Source organism: Poecilia mexicana, unplaced genomic scaffold (assembly GCF_051168715.1).
Source record: "Poecilia mexicana isolate PSO_F unplaced genomic scaffold, ASM5116871v1 scaffold_4, whole genome shotgun sequence".
NCBI classification, from domain to species: Eukaryota; Metazoa; Chordata; class Actinopteri; order Cyprinodontiformes; family Poeciliidae; genus Poecilia; species Poecilia mexicana.
The window spans coordinates 29,946,607-29,970,043 of NW_028263373.1; the positions used below are offsets into that span (position 1 = coordinate 29,946,607).

The following is a 23,437-nucleotide window of genomic DNA, read 5'->3' on the forward strand; positions in this document are numbered from 1 at the left end:
TCCTGCTGGGATTCTGGGAAATGTAGTTTCTCAGCTTGTCATAACAGAACTTGTCATCCCACATTTCAGTTTAAGTTTCACCCTACGACTCAGTTCCTGTAGTTTAGGCAAGAAACATGTGATTTGTATTTTAGTCATTAATTCCTAACCCCGGCTCCTGTGTGTATTAAGATTTCAGAGGATTTTTCATCCATAATGAACCAGACTTACTCTTTACATCCAAATCCAGATTCAGCTTACTGCAATAAAAGAATATGTAAAATTATTAAATTATTCAGGTTTTCTAAGGGTAACAACATAAATCTGTCGCATAATCTAAGTTTTCTTTAAGTATTCCTATTCCCTAAAATAATTTTAACGTAATGACTTGGGGTGTTTTTTGTTGTTGTTTTGTTTTACAGCCAGACACATTTATCCTGGATCAAATACTTGAGATGAAACACCTGCTGTACAGCAACAGGTGGGGAAGGGTAACTTTCAAATTGCCAAAGAGCAAGCGGATAATTTCTCTGGCTTCTCGTGAAAAGGACTAGTGTCCATAAAAACTGAAAATTTTAGCTTTTAGTACCTTATGCCTTTAATTAGCTCACGCCCAGCTGCAATGACATTTAAAGTTTTCTGCTTCATGTGAATCAGAATGACGGCCCCCAGCAAGCTGAAACCAATATCCCCTGATTGCCACTTGGTTTAATTCACGCCAACTTCTACACAGGTGAATAACTTATTTTCACTTAACATGAAAATATGTTTTTCTGGAGCAACTAAAAGTGTCAGATTTTTTATTGAAAACTGAAAATCTTGTATCTTTTTCTTCCACTGTTGCCCTCTTTTGTGTTTAGCGGCATAATATGCAATTCAAGGACACTGATGTTTTGGAACATGACACAAAATGTTGAAATGTTTAATTGGGATAAGTCTGCTCTCTTTTTTTTAGATCCAAAATTATTTGAACACTAAAGACAACATTTGCGCCATATGATTTTTTTGACATATTTCCAAGATGAGGTCTTCTTCACAACCACACAGAGTGTAGCTTTCAGAGTTGATTATATTTTTCCTATCGGATTGTGGCATCATTCACCTCCTCGTTTCTTTAATGACTCCGAGGAAGCACGCGCCTTCGCCGTATACCGCGCTCGCATCGTGACGCTCGGCGCCGCGCCGCGCCGCGCTCCGCTCCGCCGCCACCGCTCGCTGTGCTCTGCTCTCGTTGCCACACCCTCCCTTTCTCCATCTCCGTCTGGCACGCGGGCAGCTGTGCGGGGAGCGTCTCTCGGTGCGTGCGTCTTGGCTGTCGTGCACCCGCAGCATCAGCAACACAAAAGGGCTCGGAGCTGTCGGGGGGCCAGGGTTTACCTCAGCGCCGATCGAAGGGGAAGAAGCGCGTTTTCAAACAAAGGTGCTGGGATTTTCCTCTCTTCTTCCATATTGTTTGTGTTTGTGCTGACTGTTTTTTTTTTACCCCCCTCATTTGCACGACGCTGGTGACCTTGTCACCACAGCCCACTTCTCATTTACAATTGACCCGCACTGATCTTCTGCTTCAGCCCTCCCACAGATGTGTGTGTGTGTGTGTGTGTACATGTGCTGTAAATGGGATGATATTTGCAATTTGTTGTGACTTGAAATGCGCAAACGCGTTTTGCATCAGGCCAAATTTGCATTCATGTTACCTCCTATTAAAACTAAAGCGATGATGATAACGTGGACGCTTTTCGAAACCCGTTCGTGACAATATGCACGAAAAACAGAAGCCAGATTCTTTGTTCTTCCTGCGCCTTTTTGGTTGGCAATTAATAGACCGTAATCCCCGTGCGGCAGCATCCGCTAATTTGCCATTAACGGTTCAGCTGGGTATTGATTGGTGCCTTTAGGGTCTACGTTGATGGAGTCTTTTGCCGAAGCAATGGCAGTCCTTTTTATTTATTTTTTATATATATATATACATATATGATGCTCCACAGCAGCATCTGAAATGTCAGGTTATTAATCAGCTTGAAGCCATACACGGGCCGTATGGTGCGGGCCTTAAACGTCTTGGACAAAAAAAAAAAAAAAAGAAATTATAGAGTCGCTCTTCCGGGTCATTTAAAGCATTTTAAATCAGTGCTGGTATTTCTGGCCTAGTCAGTAGACTTTGCTGCTGAGACACACAGAGGCAGGGAGAATGGATGGCAGTTTGCCAGGGATGAATTCACAGGGCTGCTGGTGTTGTGCTCATCAGGGTGATGGCGTTAAGTAAACTGGTCTGTGTCGTTTCTTGTCTTGAGGGATTTTGATTTGTTCCATGATTCTGACACGTACACCTAGACTGCACCGCATGCTGGGTGCTTTAGACAGAAAGGACTGAACACCATCAACCAGTTTGAGTCAGCCTGGTGGTTTGGGGAATCTGCCTTACCTAAGAGAGACATGGAGTCTTCTCCAGGCCTGAACTCTCATCCTTCTGTCTGCTGGAGTGAGTCAGACGTCTACGTTTGAGACCGACAAGGCAGCGTAAGGCACTCGCTTCATCATTTGGTTGTATTAGCTTGTTGGTGAATGCTAAACAATATATTTTTTTAATAATATTGTTATAAAAATGTCAAGATATTTCCAAAAATGTCTTACAGCTATCCTCCTTGTCATAAGTCTTCCCTCATGCTCCACTCTCCATCCTGCCATTATTTTATCCTCATCTCATTCCTACAAACTGGAAGATTGACAGTAAATGAAAAGCATTTTTAGCTATTACAGAAAGCAATAAAGCTTTTTTTTCTTTCTTTTTTTTTTTTTTTAGATATTTTGATGACACAAAATGAAAAACAAATGTGAAAATATAGTCAGGTTGTTATGGTAGTATATTTAAAATAAATAAATAGTAGTCAATTTAAAAAGAAAAGACCAAAAAGGCAAAGATTTCCTGTTATAGACCCATTCCCCCATTTCTTCCTCTTATTGAAGAAAAAATTGTGAACAATTTAAATTTACCCCCAAATTTATGGTAATTGCATCAACACTACATGACACAAAAAAAAATGTAAGAAATGACCGCATTCAATACGTCCAGTCCTTGCCGTTTCACTCCTCCACCTGAGTCCTCTTTCAAACATGCGTGTAATGTTCAGGTAACAGATTGTACGCCAAAACACACTCCTTCATCTAATACGCAAAAAAGATATTTGGTTTGCAAGCCAGTACTGGGCTCATCAAAGATTATTTGCCCCGACGTCCTCCGCTCAAACAAAGCTGCTTAATGTCTACCTGACACTTTCTCTGAAGATGGTCTTCATTTTTTCAGTTTCTTTACTGCAGCTAATAATGCCTTCAGATGCAGCTTCCCTGATGCAGGACGTCTTGCCAGATTGTTCACACTCTACTTTTCCGCTACAAATACAACTCTGAGTGTGCTTTGTTGGGATTTTATTTGATAGACGAACACAATATGGAGCTTAAGTTTGAAGTCTTGGAAAAAGGGATGCATCAGTTTCCTTTTTTTTTTAATACTAAGAATCTAAACATGGTCACATTTATTTGTGTTGGCCCACAATTCTACTAATACCCTTAAATAAAGTCCTTTAAGAAATGTAGGCTAAATAAATTTCATTTCAAATTACGACAGATTGTTTGAGCCACGCTAAGAAAAAATGAAAAAAAAAATTAATTACAAAAAGTTGTAAAATAACAAGAATGAATTAATAATATTATGACAATAAAGTTGATATATTAGAATAGAATTGTAGAAATATAAGAATAAACCTGTATCTGATTAAGGTGATAATGTTATAAGAATAGTTGTACAAGAACAGTCAAAAAATATGAGGTGACTATGACTCTCTTAAGGGGTGAATAGAGCTTCGCTCAGTACCGCTACGGCCGAGGAACGGGGAGTCACTAGCGCTTCCTTTTGTGGGGTCCTCGGTCACCAAACGGGGGTAGAAGTTGGGAGAGCTGCCCCTTAAGGCCGAGGAGCAGTAGTTACGTGGTTGTACCTCCTCGTGGTCCCGCTGGACGGCCAGACGCCGGCAAAACCAACCGTCCAGGTAGCGAGTCGACTTTGACCAGGCCGACTGTGAATTCCTAAAAAATCAATCGGAAGGACTTGCCCCCCTTTTGTCCTTCCGCGGCTGAGGTGTCGCAGGCTGTGGCCTTCGTCCCTTTAAATGCAGACATATAAGCGGTTGTGAGCTTCCCTTAGGGGAACCACGCAAATTTTTGGTCGCGCATGTGTTTGTGGTTGGGCATGTGTTGCAGCGTCTACAACCTCCCCAATGGCGACGGGACAGCTGTTGGGTGATTGGCGGGGTCCCACCCACTGGACTGGTGGAGCGGGGGGACTCTGCATGCTAGACCTTGGTTTGGTGTGTGGGGGAACTCTGTGTGAACCTGGCAAGGTGATTCGGGTTGCACACGTCCCTCGTGGCGGCGGTGCCATGGAATTGTGTGGCTTCGGAGGTAGGGTGATTCGAGTTAAGCACGTTCCCATGGCGTGCGCTGGATGCGTTGGGATAGTCGGCCCTCGTGATGATTATAACAGCGTGGGGCAGACTTCTGATGCCATGACGGACACGATTCAATCCGGAAAGCGGTGTGCGCCGCCAAAGTGTAGCCAAAGTCCTATCGGCGGATATTAGTAATTTCTTAGCATATTGGGCCAATATGAACAACCAATATTTATTTTCATTTGGTTGCTTTCCGTTTCCGGTTGTTTTGTTTTATTTCCCAAAAGTGTCAAAACTGTAGTGAAATATATATAATATCGGTAAATACCGGTTATCAGCCAGAACAGCAATATTAATATCGGATGCTGATATTAACCCAAGATTTCATATTAGTGCACCTCTACAATAAAGTTGTAATAATGAAATTAAAGTAATATTTCGACTTTATTCTCGTACAACTGTATTCTTATAATTTTATGACTCATAATTTTATGACTTCATTCCCGTAATTTTTTAATTTCTTAGCGTGGTCCATTGTATAAAATGCTTAATTAAACTCTGAATGGTTGCTTCACTGCATGTCAAGTCTAGCCGCCACACTGTCGCTTAGCTTAGCTGTGTGTGTGTGTGTGTCTCCCTGGCTTTTTATTCACTTAAGCACCGGTCGTTAAGAGCCTCCTTTGGCTGTGCGTGTGTGAAAACCTGTGACTAACTGGTGCGAGGGCATGTTTGCGCTGCTTCGCTTGGTGTTTCTATTCCTGCACATTGTCAGTCAGAGAACCGTCTGTCTTTGAAGTGCTGTGCAGCTCTAATATAGGCAGCAGTCAGGGCGGTAAAGCTCCATCATTACCATATCCCTGTGAGGCTACAGTGTGATCCTGCCAAAACTGGAGAACGGGGCGGGCGAGGGGAGTAGCCGTCGTCCTCACAGCCATTCTGATTCTGATTAAACGTAGCTCTGTACTGTACTGAGGATTTTGTTTAGCTATGCGCTGCTGAGGCATGAAGTTGTTGTTTGCTATTGAAATACATTGCAATGTTTGCTTTTACTGCCAGACTGTGCTCGTTTACCGCAGCTAGAGGGCAGGCTCTGAAAGCCAGAGCATGGCAGACTTTTAATATACTGGACATTTGTGGCCATAATGCACGTTAAGCAGCTGTGGCTTTTTGTGCTCAAAACCATTCTAATCACACGTGCATATTGCTGTGGAGCCACAATGCAAGGCTTTGTGCGCATCAGTCAGTAGAAGTGATGAATGCCACTCTGTTCTCCTGCACAGGCCTTCTGATGGGGGGGGGGAACAAAGTGTCACTTTGTGCCTCCTCAGCACAGCGGCACTAACAAACACTGAGGACGCCTCTCTCTCTCTCTTGCCCCCTCTCTCTCCTCAGTCAGCTCTGCCCCATCCTCAGCAGACACACCTCCTCCCCCTAAGACTGCACATGTGCTCCTCTCCGATGCACATGTGCACTCCTCAGACCCTTCACTCATGTGAGTTGATGTAACTATGCACTTAAATCCATATAGATAGGAAAATATTCAGAGGTATTTGCAGGGTTGTTCTAAAATATGCACACACACACACACACACACACACACACACACAACACACACAGAGAAACACGCAGACAAGCGAGTTCCTACTGCCTCTGACACCTGACTCCAGGTAATGGCCTAGATCCACAGTGACAGCAGGCAGGTGGAACGACCACACATTCTCACAGATGCCCTCAAACGCAGCAGATCGGTAAGAAGGAGCTCTTCTTTAGATCTCAGTGAGCTCTGTAGATTGTTGGGTTAGCTAAATTGCGGGTTAAATTAACTGGCAAGAGAAAAGGAAAACTAGTATTTTAGCAGCTACTTTTGCACACGATTGTTTATTTAAGTTAAATTATTCCGAACTGCTTTTTTGTTCCGTTTGCACCGAGTGAATCTCAAAAGTGACGGGGTTTTCTTCTGTGCCTTGTGGAGGGTTTTTTTTCTGTCGTCATGCTTAGACATTGTCACTTAGCTGTCAGCTGCAGTGGAAAATATAATGATGGTCATGTGATACAGGTTGCATTTGACACCCAAATCCATTGTTTCCTCTTAATTTGCCATATTGGATCTCTGCTGATGATCAATACCATATCTTTGATTAGTTTTGCGTCCAGCTTGTCTGATCTAAATGTTTTTTTTGTTCACAATGTTTGCTTGGTTTGGTAGCTGGTGAGGTTGATCGGGCAGCTGCTTTTCTTCTGGTGGACCAGAAAAAAATTGATCTTACTGACTTTGATCATTTCATAGCTATTTCCATTAATCCTAGCATTTAACAGCCCAATAATCACTTTTGGAGTTACTAATATTCATTGATGTGTGCACAGATAGAGTAACCATGTAAAATTATTCATACTCCTTAAACTTTTTTCATGCTGTCTGTTGTTAACACCACAAACTGAGGAGTATTTTATTTGGATTTTATGTAACAGACATAGACGTAGTACGTAAACGGTGGCATAAAGATTATACTTGTGTAAAAATAAAATTCCAAAAAAAGTGTCATTTACATTGTATTCTGCATTTGCTGTTAAATCCCTAAATAAAATCCTGTACTGTCTACTCCAAAATCCCATAGCAATCAAATAATCTGTGTGTAATTTAGTTTCAGCATATATGTACATGTGAATAAACAACATCATGTGACCTGAGAGCGCGGCAGGATCAGAACGATGGTGGAGAAGTTTAAAGCCTGATTGGGTTCTGAAAATATTTCCCAAACTTTGAACATCTCACTTCTCCACCACTTTGTGTTGGTCTTTCACGTGAATCCGTCAAAGTTTTGAGATTGTAATGTGATAAAATGCAATGTGTCAACGTTTAGGCGGAATTTAACATTTGCAAGTTAGAGAGCAGGTGTGCCTTTTTTGTACGTTTTCTCTCAGAAGAGACCTTTACGTATTTCACATAAGAAATGACAAAGACCTGAAGAATTAAACCGTACTGCTGACAAAATCAAAACATGACGCCTTAAAATCAATTTGTGAAACATAAGTAAAGGGATGGAGAGAGATCAGTTTTCTTGACTTCACTATTCATTTTGTTGGTAGACTACATTGAGTTAAGTTTTACATAAAATCAGAAATTAAAAACAATCTTGGTTAGTTTGTATCTATTGGATGTGATTTTTAAATATGGATTAAGACTTTTGCATTCAAGCAGGATTGCTAATATACAAAAGAAATTGAAGTTTTGATGTGGGATTCCCTATATGTGAATGAATTTGCAAAAAAAAAATATTTTTTTTCAATTTCAAGGGATGATTATAGCCTGTAAATTATCTTACTTTGAAATGGTACATTTGCTTCTCTCTCTTTTTTTTTTTTGTAGTGAAATTGTAGTTCTTGCACACTCACTTGTGCAGAAGGTACCATACTGGGACATATTTCTGTCTGTATATGTCAACCAGACCTAAAGGAACAAGCAGAAAACTACAATGCAAAAACAAAGATGGTTTAAAAAAAAAAAAGGAAAGAAAAAAAAAGGGAGAACTTAATTTCTGCCCGAGGATTTTGGATCTTCAGTAGCAGCTTGTCTGAAACCATTACTGCAAAGAACTCACAGTTTCTGTTTGGTTACGGACCGAGCAGATGGCGATTAATCACAGCAAAGCACCGATGTTTATTTTCCACGTTTAGACTTATCCAGCACTTAGATAAATGTCAAGTGCATTTACATGGAGCCTGATTTTCACTGTGCAGCCGCTGCTAACTGCACTGCATTGTAAGCACCTGGAGCTTTGGTGGTGTGAACCGTCAGAAACCCAACTGTTGGTTGGGTCCAAACAAACGTTTGCTGTGTGCGTCGGTTTAAGCGTCGTGTCTGTCCGGTCTCGGCCTAGTTGCTGTGAAAACACTCATCAGAGAACAATGAAGAACGAGATAAAAACACAAAACGAGGTCCTGAAGTGACTAGATCCTAAATGGGATCTTTAAAATGTTTTCTTTTTGCAGATTAAGTTTATTGGAATCTCCACCTCAAAATGTACCAGCAGGGTAGCACAATTATTGGTTCTGTTCATCCAAAATAGTTCCTTAGTTGTTCCTAGTTAATAATTTATGCATTACTTTTTAAAGATGATGCGTCTGTTAAATGTATTAATCCTTGACTTTCTGTTTCCCTTCAGTATAAATATATCACGTGTTTTATCTTCCTTCTGCTTGGCTGCATGAGGATCTTCTGACTATGCATAGTAAGAAAGCTGATATGGCAGCTTAGAGGAAGTTAAAACAAAACTCTCCAACACTCATTAGAGAGTTGCATTAGAGAACTGCAGCAAAGATTGGTATCATTTAGTCAACAGGTCTCCATGACAACCATTGGATACTATCTAAATGCTATTCATTAGCTTGAGTGGGATGCTAGGAAGTAACCCTTTCTGTCCTATTGTCACAATTCTAAACATGTAATTTTGTTAAGATGTGAAACTCATAACTTGTGATTTGGATGCATATATGGAAAGGCACCACCAAATATGGAGAAGAGCATGTGATGCCAGGGCCCGGTTTCTCTACCAAAAGCCTTGAGAACTTTGTTAGACTGGATGGCATTGTGAACTTTTTCAAATATTGGGAGCCATTTTTAGTCTTTTGTCAGAAAACTGAAAATAGGTTATTAGTGCGTCTTTCCTAAAGATTATGAGCCAAACCACATGTATAAAATTATAAAGACTTTAGACTTGTTGACTGAAGTATAAGTCCTTTATAAATCCCATGAGGTGAGCAAAAGAGAAGAATCCATAGCTCTGGATGCAGAAGAAATGTTCCCTCTCTCTGCATATGGCAAATACTGTCCTGTTGGCAAGGATATACGGACAATTATTTTTTTTAATTACAAGGGTGAGTGTGAGCCAGGCTTTCTCATCCAACATCAGCGTCTGACCTCACAAATGTACGGAATAGGATTAGGGCCACTGACAAAGAAATAATTCTGATTTTAATCTCAGAATTCAGACTTTTTTTTTTTCTCAGATTAGTCAGAAATTTGAGAAAAATAAATGAATCCCTTTAAGAATGGTACAAAAAAGTCCACAAACACACTCTGTAACCAGATGAGTGATTACTTTTGGCAGTATAGAGAGTCTTTATCAGCGCTGCCAAGAACATTGTGGGCATCTGTTTGGAAGAGCTGCTTCTTCTTCATCATCCTCCTCCCCCGCCTTTCAGTCACCTTTCGTGCCGTTTTCATGTTCCTCACCTCTACTGCACATTCCTACAACCCAAACCTGCTATTCTGCCTCTGTTTCTTTATTCATTCCCTCATTTTCTTCCCCCCTTCCACACCAAGGCCTCGATGGAGACGGCAGCGACATTCATCTGGGTAAAACGAGCTTTGTGATAAAGAGCAGATCGATGTTCCCCCGGGTTTTACTGCAGTGGTGCACGGCCGTCTCAAGCTGTGCTGCCGAAATAGGTAAAACGGTTTCCAAGGCGCCGCTGCGTTCGTCTGTCTGCTTCGTCAGCAAGCTGCTCGTGTTGTAAGGTTGTGACTCTTTGCTGCTGCAACACACAACCAGCACCGTCGGGACTCCAGTGGCTATGTGGGTTAAGGGATGTTGTGGTGCTGGGTTGTTTGTAGGATGCTGCACTGTGTTTACGCCACTGCCACGCTGTGATGTAAGGTGTGTATTTGTCAAAGAGCACATGCTTATCTCATCCCATCGCCATCCTCTGCTGTAGTTCACCAGCAAACGCAAATTCAGAACAGGGGAACCAAAAACACAAACAATAAAATGAGGGGGGGAGGAGAGGGAAATCAACAGTATCCTTCTTGGCAGCAGCAGACACAGTTGCACACTGGCTCTGTATTCATACACTCCTACTACCAAACATGCTTGTTTGCTCCTTGTTCTGCTCTGACTGGACAAAGAGCCTTTTTTTTTTGTTGTTGTTTTGCAGAGACATTTCTGAGAGTGTCCGTCTGTCTCCGTCCCCCTCAGGAAGGAAGTACACTGCGTTCTGGTCCCGCTGGAGACGGCAGACGTCTCTCTGGCTCTCTCAGTACTGTCTTACACGCCGTCTGCTTTTATGCAGCTGCTTTGGAGACGAGCAATGCGGTGCAGCAGAAAACCTCTAGCTTGAGTGATGCAGTGCAGGCAGGTGTTGGGACAGAAAAGGCAGGTTATTAGGAGGCTGTGTTGTCATGGGTTTTTGGCAGTGGCGGTTTGGGGGTTGGTTCTCTGTTCTCAAAGGGCCAGTATCATGTAAAATCGACTTTATTTTTCAGCTTTACAACATATTCTGTTATTCACTCATCAAAAACATATCTGGAGTGTTGCTTTGATTCTTTAATGCATATTAGAGAAGTCCTTGAATTTACAGGCTTGGTTTACAGGCTTCAGAGCAGCCGACCCTGTGACCACACAGCTCCTTCAGACTAGCCAGCAGCAATTAGCAAACATCTGGTGGAACGGTGCATCTGCTGAGCTCTTTATAGGAGCTGCTGCTCAGTGGAACGCTGGTTAAAAACGTTGTTAAAGGGTTAATAGAGGTGCCACGTTTTGATGACTTCCTGAAGGAAACTTGTGACATCATATATTTTAATATCAGGCAAAGATAACCAAAGTTAAAAGAAAAGGAATTTGCTCCTAAGCTTAATTGCTGGTTTTGCCTCTTTTCACTTTTAATCATTTAGTTTTTTTGATCAGTGTCATTCACTGAATTCCCAAATAATGAGAAATGGCTTTGTGGTAGAGCAGGGACACCATACAGAGAGGCTGCAGTCCTGAACATGGGTGTCCCTGGTTCGATTCCCAGGACCATTTGCTGCATGTCTTCCTTTTCTCTCTCTACTTTTCTTCCTGTCCAGCCGCGGTTAAAGAAAGGCCAGTAGAGGATCTTTTTGGGAAATGTTTTGACTTTAGCTTTCTGGGCATTAGTAGTGAAATTAATCTGAAGAATATGGTTAATCACAGTTAATTTATGATTTTAAATATGAGACAGTTATAGTTCCATACAGGGCTAGTTTTATTTAGTTTTACAGCTCTTTTTCTTTTCTTTTTTTTTACATTAATTTCTTATTCTAAAGCTGATGTTTTATTTATTTACTCAATGTATCTTTGATCTAAAAAGTGTTATAAATTTGTAAAGGGGACATACTTTTTCACTGTAGATATTTGAAACCAAACAGGCAGTCTTGTTGCTTTTTGGTCTAATAGATCTTATTAAACTGGGTTTGATGATTCAGCAAGGTTAAATGCTAATATTATTTGAAAGCTTTCCAAATTTAAATCTGTCAATCATTATAAATAACTAAAACAATCTAATGTTAGATAAATAAGTCCAGTTATGGGAGAGTTTGGAAGTGAAATATTCCTCTATCACTGAGTCATATGTCAACTCCAGATTTGTTTGGTTTCTTTGATTTTTGAAACAAACGGTTAAACACAACCCAAAAAAAGTAAAAAGAACAGTCTGTAATGTATTCAGATTTGCAGAATTACATAAAAGCTGTGAGGAAACACAAACATTTTGGATCGGACTTGAAAAGAAGTGAGCAAACAGAGCGGCCTCAGAGCGCTCGTGTTGCACTGCAAACAGCACAGGCTTTATCCGGCCGCAGTCACCAAGAGCCACTCTGCACAAGCTAACATAGCTAACCTTTTCCAATGTCAATGCTGGAGGCGGCAGAGGATTAAAAGAAATGCAGGACCTGGTGGAGGTTTGCAGCTTCTCCGTCTGCTTCTCTGCAGTCACTTTTCTCTTTCCTGTGTCGCTCTGCTCTCATTGTTTTCCTCAGTTAAAACCTCGTACTCGCTCTCTGCAGTAAATAACAGCAATATGCTCAACCTTCTTTTTCTCCCATTACAGTCAAAGTGTGCAGTTTACCATGGCAACGGATGCAACAGAAAATAACCATGAGGTGCTTTTAGAGGTAACCGAACCCAGAGGCTCAGGTAAATGGGAACTAAAGAGTGCTTCTAAGGGCTTTTTAAAGAGACAGTGGAGTTACATAAACTGAATCACAAAAAACAAACATGCAAAATCAATTAAAGGATGAATATGTGAAACTATGCTTTTCTAAAGGCCCTGGGAGACTTATTAGAGTGCATAAAATATTGGACTATTTGAAATATCAGGTGATTTTAAATAAATCTGTGATGGAAATGCGATTCTACTGGACCTTTATCCTGGGATAATGATCAACATAAAATGCTTCATGTGTAAAATAGTTCCAGTTTGGCTCACTGTCTCTTTAAGGGCTGCATGGTGTGGTGACGGGTTTGACGTTTTAGACGAGACTTGTGTGCTGTGTTCAAATTTCTGCTAAGTTTTCTTCCTGCCTTTCTTCGATCCTTGTAAGATGATTAATATGTTGATTTGAAGGCTTGGCCCGTGTTGGAAAAATGACTGAAGATTAGAAATAAAGTTGGCTTTTAATCAGAAAGCTACTTTGGTGCAAAAGACCAAATAGAAGAAATTCCTAAGATAAATAACATTAATCTGTGTTTTACATGCTGGTTGTTTGTTCACTACAAAATAAAAGGTACTTTTTATTTCAGAAATGGCATTTATAGAAAATAATCCTTAAAAAATCTTAACCATATGTGGTCTCGATGTACAAAGACCAGAGTTGCAGTTTGGATGTGATTTCAGCCAAAACCCCTGCAAGTTACTACAACTGGGAAGTGTTTCCTCGGTACCCTCACAATGCGTGACGCAAACATTAATATCGATTATATCAGGTCATAACACCTCATCAGTTCATGCATGTGTGCGTCTGATTTTTATGATCTAATTTAAAGTTAAAAATGAACCTGTATTCATAAAGTCAGCAGTGTTGAATACAGTTTGTTACAGTTCACAGCCTGGACTGTTGTAACTATTCAATGTAAAAGTAGTTCTGAGTACGTAGAGAAGTTTTAATCATATTGTTTTACTTGGAGTACCTCACATTAAAAAGATAACTTTACAAAAATGTCTGTTATGTGCATTTTACATATCTTCTGCTTGGTTTTAAATTCCCTAATCATCACTTTTAAATCGCTTCTGTTTGGTTAATGCTGCTTATTTTGATGAAAAAATTGGTTTCCCAAATAAAATTTACTTAAATGTCTGTCCATAACAATTCTACTGCATATATGTTAGCAAATCTTTCTTTACATTTTATTTAACATTATTTGTTAGTCCTCCAGTTCAAATGTGTAGGTTAAATTCAGCGTTTTACCTGCGGATATTTTAATTTACATCAACTAAAATTTATGTCTTTATATTGAAAGTGGATTAAATGACAATCTCCTAACCGGATAGTAAATAATCCTTCATCAGTGGGTTGAGTTGTAAAACCCAGAAAGGGTCTAAAGTGAAGACGTCTAGACAAAATGCACTTCACTGCGAGTTTACACAGAGAAAGAGTCGGTCTTCGAGTTGGGTTGGGCTGGAGCTCTGTGGGATCCGACTCCCGCGTTGTCTACTCTGCAGAAAAGGGACGAAAAGAAAAGAGTGTCCTGTCTTATTTCATGCATGAGCGTTTGAGCGTGCCCGTGGCAGTGCATTATGGGCTTTGTGCCACTGGATGGGCAGAGATGATGGGAGAACATGCTGCAGGGAAGCAGAACATCAGCGCTGCACCTTGGTATCGGTTGGTATCACGGACCGCTAAGCCACACCATCCATTTTCTCACTAATGCAGATAAGAACAAAGATCCAAGATGAAAACATCAGTGACCCCTCCAGCTCTGTGGATAGGTCTGCCGCCTGGGAAAAAAAAAAACAATCCCTTCATGTTAGTCATAACACAAAAAAGCCAGTCATGTTTTCTGTCATGTGGTTGGCTATTTCTGTAAACGCGTAAAAACTACACAGTTCCCCTCTGAAATCGTAACACTGAGTTTATTGTCTGTTTTATGGGATGTGACAGAAGAAATATATTTAATATATTATTACATAACTATGTAATAAATAAATATATAGCACACACTTTCTTCATTAACAAACTAGCATTTTCTATCACAAAATGCTAAGTGGAGTTCACAATCAAAAAATATTTCAGCTTCAGGTGCAGAGGGACATTTAATAACCCTTTTTAGATTAGCAAACTGAAAAGGGTTTTAATTTCTCTTTTTTTTTCATAGAAAAATGTTTTTAGCTAACTAAACAAACCAAGCTAGCTGTCAGGAGTGTTAGCCTTTTCAGAGACTTGCTTAAATTTAGCCATTCAACTACAACTTCTGCTTTATGTGAAGCATTTGGGCACAAAAATGGTTTTAATCACTGAGGAAACTTAAACTTGCAAACAAAATCACAAATCATTGCATCAAGCAATTTTCTTAATAACTGGAAACGAGTGCAAATCTAGCTCACGATTCCCATATTCCTATAAATATACATGTGTTAAAATCCACAATGCAGTGCAGATGCCCGTCTGTTTTTTCTTCCCACAGAAAAGATAAAGTTTAGGGTCAAAAGATCTAAGAGGAGAAATTAGTTTACTGTACCACTTCCCATCATGCCTCGGGTTCAGTGAGCGGGATGTGCAGTGAAATCCCACACCAGTTGCTACTTTTAGCTCTGAAAGGGATACCCACAGAGCCTGAGAACGCCTGTCTGTGCAGCGGTGTAGAGTGGCTTCGCAGCTCTGTAACCTCACCCACTTACTTCACAGGGTGCATCCTTACAAGTACACAGACGCCGAGAAAAAGCAAAACACAAAGGGGATTCAGGAGGATCTGAGTCATATTTGTTGAAACTGATGCGAGCGTGAATGAAACGCCAGTGGATTTTCTCTTTTTGCTTTGACAGATGTGAAGTTCTAGCTTTAGCTGAGAGTCCAAAGTTAATTTCTTGGTTTGGTTTAAGACTTCCTCATGAACCGCCAATAAAAAAAAAGTTTTACAGCTGCTTTCTCTAACTGGATATGTCACATGTTGATGCATGCTCTTCTTCTAATCTGACACATGAAAAGATTACTTCCAAACTGTGATGTGAAAACACTTGAATGCAGGTCAAAATGCGACATGAGTCAAACTTTTGGCACTGACTCTTGGAGCTCTGTGAATCACTGGGCGTTTGTCTCCCTGACTTGTTGCTGTTTTCTGCCTCTGGTTTTTTGTTTTTGTTCATTTCCATTAAACCAGGGATTTTCCCCCCCCCCCTAGCATTTCTTTTCCTGCTTTTAAGGCTTGAGATTTATCTTTCCCATTCCCTCCAACTGGAGCCCAAGGTTTTCTTCTTCACTTGTCACCTCGCTTATCATCTTATCTGCTATTTTCACTCATTTTATTTCAGCAGTGTCGCTCGCATTTCGTTATCTGCTCAGAGTTGCATGTTAAAAAAATACGCCCTCGGGCATCATCCTCCTCGTTATCTTTGCAAAAAGGCGTGATAAAAAAATTTAAAAAAAAAGGATTGATGTGATTGCATGGAGCTGTGATTATCGTCTACTTTCTTTTTCTCCCCACCCGGCAGAGAGAAGACGGCAGGGCAAATTCCAGCCGTTCAAACGGCTCTTCGGGAAGAAGAAGAAACGGGAAACTAAAAGGAGCTTTGATGGAGCAGAGCTAAAAGCAAGTTTTTCAACCGGGGAAGTGTGCAGTGGAGCTGTGTCCGACAATGAGGAGTCCAGTAAAAATCTGAGGTAGGTGCATTGATCATTTTATAACAAGGAAGTGACTCAACAAGTCATAACCTCCATTCAAATTGCTGTGTCATCTCTGAAGACAACTCTGTCATTTGAAAGTGAAGCTTAGAGTGAGACTTTGCACTGTGAACGGTAAAGTGAAGTGATTTGTAACGTGCCGATGGAAGAGCTGGAGTGTAGAAAGCTGGAGTAAAAACGAACTGTGGCGCACCTCTGAGAACGCTCTCAATCCTCTGCAGGGACCTAAATCCCATCGGATCTCGAGCTCTCTCCCACGACAGCATCTTTATCCCAGAGGAGCCGCCGGAGGATCTCGGTCTGGATCACAGCATGTCCCAGGAAAACGTTTCAGATAAAGTTAGGAACCTTCAGGTGGTCCTCGCACAAAATCCTACACTTCTCTGAGCTCGACATGCACGCTGCAGAGTGGAGACATGCATGCAGTGAGGTTCAGATGTTTGCATGCGCTCACAGTTCCCGTGAATGTCGATCTTTTTTTAGGATTTATCTGAGCTGTTCTTTGATGAGGTTAGACTGAATTTGCATGAATAAAAACACAATTTCAGTTATCTGTTTAAAAATAACAACTGGGTGGACAGAGAAGTGAGGACGGGTGAATTTTTCATAGATTTTCACAGATCCACGCATGTTTAAAATTCCACGTGCATGCCCATTAATATCTGATGAAATGTCTCTCGGCAAGTTGCACCAGACCACATCAAGAACAAGCTCGTGGTTCACTTCTGTTTTCTATGCTACCTGGAGTTCGTTGAAATGTTTCCGGGTGCTTGCTGAGCTTTGAAATACAGTGCATAAATTCTGAATCGGGATAAAATTGGAATAATTTCAAATGCTTAGTGGGGAACCTATTATGGAAGTTTTATTTTGCAGGTTTTGTAATTCCATTTGGTTTCTACTGTTTCTAAAAAAAAAAAAAACAACCCAAGTACTTAAAAAAAAAAAACAAACAACCCAAGTACTTAAAAAAAAACTAACTTTGAGATGTTCTTGGAAATAAATTAATGTCTTTTGGTTTATGTAAAACGAGCCGTTTCAAAAACCTCCCAATTGTAGGGTCCAAAATTCACTGTTGGGCGAGGCCAGCAGCATAATAATTTGTTGTAAAGTGTCAATAAACTCTAAAAGAGCTCATTCTGAAAGGAGCTTGAAATGGGCAGAATTGACCAGACTTAAATCTCATCAACTAGGAAACAACTGTGTGCAAAAACTGTAGTGAAACATGTTTTGTATAGCCCTTAGATCTATCCTAACCTGTTCAAGGAAGCATAGTAGGTCACCTTTAATGCAGTCCAAAATTAGCTTTGACATGTGTCTTGGGTTGTTATCCTTGTTGAAAACCCATCAGTGCCCAGATTTCATGCCAGGAAACCAACAAAGCAGATTAAATGAACCATGACTGATTAGAGTGGAGACACTTCAAGCCACAATAATGCAATAGCTTGTTGGTGGCTATAAAGGTTTGTGGTCAAGGTACACCCTGCTCAGAGACATTTATCCAAACGTATTCTCAAATACAAGACACGACTACTCCTGATGAGTGGATTAAAACATCTGACTTATTCACACCACAGAGGCAGATCGCACAAGGTATAAAGTTCGGGCAGAGGCCTCCTTCTCTTCGAAAAAGTGAGGGGGATGAGGGAAGCTCAGATGAGGAAGAGGTTCCCCGAAGCCCTCTGAAGGTTTTGGCCCACGTAGAAGCTGAGCCGCCCAAAATGGAACCAAAGGTAACGGCTGAACGTGATTTTCATTGTGAAGATTACAGTTTGGGGGAAAAGTAGGCTGTAGATTTTAACTTTCTTTGATGAAACAAAACGTAGAACTCGTCTACGTTTCAGAAGTATTAACTTTATGCTTTTTTCACAGTTATTGTAGTGTCCAACTGTAAAGTGGAAGAAAAATAATGTACAATTTAAAAAAAAAAAAGAAATCTGAATGACTTTATATTTAGGCACCCCTTTGTTAGAACCTGGTAGAACCACCTTTGTCATCAGATAAATCGTCCTATTAACTCTGACAAGTTTCCCCTTGCTGTGTCTAAGTGTTTAGTCTTATGCAAAAACATGTTTTCAGTCAAAAAGCTTAATTTTGAGCATTTTCATATTTGAAGTCTGCTAGTTATTACAGATTTTATTTTGGGAGTATCAGAGTGAAGGGGGGTGAACACAAGTGCGCGCTATGCCTAAAATATTTGAGTTTTAAAAACCATAAGTCATGTTTCCTTCCACTTTCCTGTTATGCAGAACTTATTGTTGATCTGCCAACTAAATCTCACTTACACACATTGAAATGTGACCTCAAAGTGATGAAATGATCAGCCAGAGGGGTGTCGAGACTTTTGCAAGGTTGCTGTAAATACATTTTCTGTTGCAGGTCCAAGGAGCTCAATCATCTGCGCAGCACAGTACGCCAGTGAAGTCCCCGAGATCCAAACGGGTCCTCCAACCAACTGGTACCATTGAGTCCATCAATCTAGACGCCGTCCCCCAGTCTGTCACTCGCCTGGACAACACCGCCGCCAAGCATAAGCTCTCCGTCAAACCGAAAAACCAGAGGATTTCCCGCAAACACCGGCGGTTCACACTGGTAAGGAAGACACTGATCTGTGACGTTTTCCACCAAAGTCCAAGGCTTAGAACTTTAAATCAATCCTGTCCCTTCATCCCCAGGATCTCCAGGAGGTGTCTATTCCTGGAGTCATGCAGGAGGAGCTGGAGGCAGCTGACCAGCGCAGAGCATCTCTGGAGTCCTCCAAGGAAAGCTTGAAGAAGCAGAGATTCTATGAGGAGGAAATACTGGAGGCCCGGAGGAGGAGGGAGATGGAGGAGCAACAGTTCAGAGAGGAAATGGAGGAGAGGAAGAAGAGGGCGGAAGAGCTGAGGCTGCGTGAACTGGAGGAAGAGAGGAGTCACAAGAAGCAACAGGAGGAACAAGAGAAGAGAATGCGAGAGGAGGCAGAGAGGAGGAGGAAAGAAGAGGAGGAGCAAAGGAGAGTCAGAGAAGAAGAGGAAAAACGTAAGCAAGAAGAGGCTGAGAGACAAAGAGAGGAGGATAGAAGGATGAAAGAAGAAGAAGAACAGAGGAGGCGAGAGGAGGCTGAAAGAAGAATAAGGGAGGAGGAAAGAAAGATGAGGGAGGAAGCAGAGAGGCTGAGGAGAGAGGAGGAGGAAAGAAGGATCAGGGAAGAGGAAGAAAAGAGGAAGCTGGAGGAGGAAATGAAAAGGCAAGAAGAGCGTCAACGGCAAGAGGAAGAAGAGAGGAGGCGACTGCAAGAGCAAAAGCAAGTAGAGGAAAAGGAAAGGAAGAGACGCGAGGAGGAAGAAAAGAGGAAGCGAGAAGAGGAGGCAGTGGCAAGGAGGCAACGGAAACTTGAGGCAGAGAAGCGCAAAAAGCAAGAAGAGGAAAGGAAGAAAAAAGAGGAGCAGAAACTGAGGCTGAGGGAGACGGAGCAAAAGAAACAGCTGGAACTGGAGGAGCAGAAGAAGATGCTGACAGAAGAGGCCGCTGGGGGCTCTGATGAACAAGAGAGGAAGCGGCGAGCCGAGGAGCAGCGCTGGAGGGAGATGGAGGAGCGGCAGAGACCCTTTTCCTTCAAGGTTTCCTCTGGAGAGAAACAGATTCTCTTCCAGAAGGTCAACCTGACCCCTGTTACACCAGCCACCAGCCATCAGGGCACTGCGGATGCTGATCAAAGGGAAGGAGATACAGCTTCCTCCCAGGATGGAAAAGACTCCCCCAACCTGCCGGCATCTCCATATGTCCCCCACACAGCTATCCTGGTGACAGGCGCCCAGCTCTGTGGGACAGCTGTCAATTTAGACCAGATCAAAGACACAGCATGCAAGTCCCTACTGGGTTTGGGAGAGGAAAGAAAGGCCCAAGGAACACCTTCCGCAACGGGCAAGAGCTCGCCGGACCGCAAATCCGGAAAAACCAAGTCTCTCAGTGAGTCTTCGGTCTCCCCGGATCAGTCGAGCGCAGCCGTGCTGGCGGAGTGGGCGAGTATCCGCTCAAAGATATTTAAGGGGGTCGAGGATGGGAAGTACGATGAGTACCCGGATCCTCCGAGCAGGAATCAGCCTCAACTCAGTGGCGATGAGCAGCCTCCGTTTGCTCACACCAACCTCAGAAAAACAATGTCCGCCAGTGCCAAGTTCTCCATCATCCCTGCAAAGAAGAAGTTTGGCGACTCAAACAGAAACTCTGAGGTCTTCAGCACAGATCACAAGGATGGAGGAGGAGAGGAAGCTGTTCGATCTGACAGTCCTACAGCCGCGTCCCAATCTCCAACCGTTAAACCTCACACCCGGACAAGCAAAACTGTTCGGATTGCAGAGAGAGGCTCAGAGGAGTGCATGTTTGCCAAAGACCTCCCATCTTTCCTGGTTCCCAGCCCCGGGGACAGACCTGAGGGCTCCGAAGTAAAGAGCCGGCTTCAGAACAAGACAGAGGAGGGGGAGGCGCAGGGACAGGACGGTGAGGACAACCCCTCACCTTTTGGAATAAAGCTGAGAAGGACAAACTACTCTCTGCGTTTTCACAGCGAACAGTCCACGGAGAAACGGAAGAAACGCTACAGCGCTGGAGACAGCTTCGACGGCATCCCTTCACCTCTCACTCCAATCGAGCCAGACTCTGATGTCTCCTCCGTCTTTTCTGACAAATCAACTCCCACATCGCCTCAGAAAGAGGGAGTAGTGAGCAAGTATCTTCATGCATCTGCATCTCCTGCCATAACCCGGGGTAAGCTAGGCAAACCTACTAGCCCCGTCCCGCACAACGAAGGAGAGAAAGTCCTATCCAAACCACCGCTCTACCGAAGACCAACAACATCGCCCAAGCCCTCCGGAGCCACCCCAACGCCTCCTCCTTCTCCGCTACCTAAAGTAGCCCTCGGGTTCCCCTGTGAGGAAGCGATCCAGAGGACGGGTAGTCCGGATCTATCCGTCCAGGAGCAGGCTAGTAGAAGCGAAGACTCATCAGCAGTGACTCAGCTGCACAGAGGCAGCCACAGTAATGTCCAATTAGAGGAGGAGCCAAAGGAGAAGAGGTCTTTCTTCCCCTCCATCAACATCCCTTGGAGAGAGAAGGCAGACAGGAAGGCAGAGCTCATCAGGCGAGGTCAGTGTCTCCGTGACCAGGCCGTATATTAGCTGAAATCATTCTGTGTTTAAGGGGAAAGAAATGTAGTGTTTCTAAGATGCCATTTGGGAAGTTGTAGATTCACACGAGGCACTTTAACTCCAATTTGCTATCGATCTGTGTCGTGTATGAAACTGTAAATGTGGCTCTACGGTAAAAGTGCTTAGAATTGTAGTTGTGACTAAAACGTTTAGTCTGTTTACTGTCGTCTCAGTAACAATCAAATGTGTGTTCTGCAGAAAAACCTTCCTTACAGGCCAGGCACTCACTGGACAGCGCACGGGTCCAGGAGAAGGAAGCCGGGCCCTTATGGATTACCCTGGCCCTGCAGAAGCAGAAAGGCTTCAGGGAGCAACAACAGACTCGCGAGGATCGTCGAAGCCAAAGAGAGGCCAAGCTAGCAGAGAAGCATGCCAGAGAGAAAGACAGTGTATGTGGCCCAGATCCCCATTTACCCACTGTCCTTTACTCTCCCTGACACAGTTTTCAATTCTTTCTGCAGGTTGCATTGGTGAGTCCTACAGATGGGAGAGAGAGCGGGGGGACCAGTCCTTCCTCCAAGCCTCAGACTCCTGAGGAGCCCAAAAGACCCGACAGCCTGCAGGGACGATTCGACCGCAGAGATCCGCTAAAAAAGGCCAGCACTTTACCGAGCTCAGTCACAGGTAGGGACCCCAACATACAACTGTTTATTACTAATTTCTTGTCATTTCTGAATGATGGTGACTTTCTGTTGAAGGATGTTTTTCTTCCACTTCATACACTTTACCACCTACTTTTGGCTTGGTCTTTTCCATTAAATCTAAGTAAAACAGACTGAAGTTTGTGGGTGAATTTCAAGGATGCGGTGTAGTACTCACCTTTTTTCTTTTTCTTTTTTTTTTTTTTATTCCAGTTGAAATCTCAGACTCCACACCGTCGCCACCTGCTGTCAAGGACGTGTCAAAGCGATTCCCCTCCAGCGACTCTCCCCAGGTGTCCACAGAGCCGGCCTGGCTGGCACTAGCGAAACGAAAGGCCAAAGCCTGGAGCGACTGTCCACAGATCATCAAATAAGCCCCACCACCCGATGCCAGTTTAACGCGGCATGCATGGGGGAACGCACACAACCCACGGAGCCTGAGGATCACTTTCTCCCGCCCACATGAAAACTCCTCATTGAGACACCACTGGCTGCTATAACCACCATGTTAAAGTGCGCTTCACTTTCAAAAATTACCAATAAGGCTGCGCAGATATATGTAAACAGATGAGAGCATGCATATATTGTATCCAATCACACCAATTGTACGTCCCCTAAAGACAAAGTCCTCAGCAGCCAATCACAGCCATGGCTGACCACCGCAGTAGCCAACCTTTTTTTTTATTTATTATTTTGTAACGTAGGAGCCAACTGGGTCACCATGGTTGTAATAAATTGTGTGCTCGACACAATCCGTGCTCCGAGGAACAGCAGCGCTTAATCAGCAGAGGGTATCCGTCTGAATCATGTTTTAAGGGCTACCAGTAAAAAAAAAAGAAAAAAAGAGAGAGAGAGAGAGAAAGAAAAATAACAACCCAGCATGGCCGCTCCTCTGGAAAAGCTTGTTAAAGGCACCTCCTCTGCCCTCTTCTGTATTATTTATGTACAGCAGCAGGTTTATCTACACTGAAACTGTATTGTAGCTTTTATCTGAGCCTTGTTTGTTGTGTAAGGAGGGAATATTGTGCTTTTTCTTTTTTTTTTCTCAAGTCATACTGGAAATAATAAATCTCACTGTGTCCGTGATGACTGTGACAGAACAACAAACTGGACTTAAAACGCGGCGTGAAGGACATTAAGCGCTGCGTCTGTGTGAAAATGGACTTTGGAGACAAACCTAACGCCTGCTACAATTCTTCTGGCATGTCCTCCTGTAGACTCACACCGTCACTACTTCTTCATTGGGACCCGATCACACAACATGTAAGCGTTTCCCGTATGACGCAGCAAAACCTCTTCATCATCTGTAAGTATGTATTTGCTCTGAAAGAGACCCAGGAACCTGAGTCGCTTTGTTTCTAACTTTGGTCGTGCACAATAGTGTAGTGTACGCAGTGTTATCTGTAACAACAAAAAAATGTTTGGTATTATTTGCACTTTTTGTCCCTCTTAGAGATATTCACGAGAAAGTTCTTTAACAGATCCAAAATGTTATTAATAATGTAAATTAAATACTGATGTCTGAACCGAGCCAACAGGCTGCTGTGGTTATTGTCA

The 23,437-nt window shown here is 42.5% G+C and overlaps 1 protein-coding gene across 3 annotated transcripts; it reads left to right on the plus strand.

The window, feature by feature from the left end:
• Positions 1-198: 198 nt before the first annotated feature.
• cracd (capping protein inhibiting regulator of actin dynamics) lies at positions 199-23,410 on the plus strand. 3 transcript variants are annotated; one of them, XM_088005174.1, is made up of 10 exons: positions 199-712; positions 12,267-12,352; positions 15,864-16,032; positions 16,275-16,407; positions 17,628-17,783; positions 18,430-18,642; positions 18,726-21,177; positions 21,438-21,628; positions 21,701-21,863; positions 22,094-23,410. In XM_088005174.1, exons 2-10 carry the CDS (start codon positions 12,286-12,288, stop codon positions 22,252-22,254), a joined length of 3,705 nt encoding a protein of 1,234 aa, XP_087861300.1. In that variant the 5' UTR covers positions 199-712; positions 12,267-12,285; the 3' UTR covers positions 22,255-23,410. The 3 variants fall into 3 exon arrangements, with proteins under 3 accessions (XP_087861300.1, XP_087861302.1, XP_087861301.1); XM_088005176.1 differs by having other exon boundaries at positions 16,275-16,392; XM_088005175.1 differs by lacking the exon at positions 199-712 and adding an exon at positions 780-1,399.
• The last annotated feature ends 27 nt before the right edge of the window (positions 23,411-23,437 follow it).

What these genes read in the sequence shown, in the direction of transcription:
- cracd (XM_088005174.1), top strand. Translation starts at nt 12,286, where the DNA reads ATGGCAACGGATGCAACAGAAAATAACCATGAGGTGCTTTTAGAGGTA. An exon ending in AACCGAACCCAGAGGCTCAG is followed by an intron (nt 12,353 to 15,863) that starts GTAAATGGGAAC and finishes CCCACCCGGCAG; the next exon opens with AGAGAAGACGGCAGGGCAAA. An exon ending in CGCCCAAAATGGAACCAAAG is followed by an intron (nt 17,784 to 18,429) that starts GTAACGGCTGAA and finishes TTTCTGTTGCAG; the next exon opens with GTCCAAGGAGCTCAATCATC.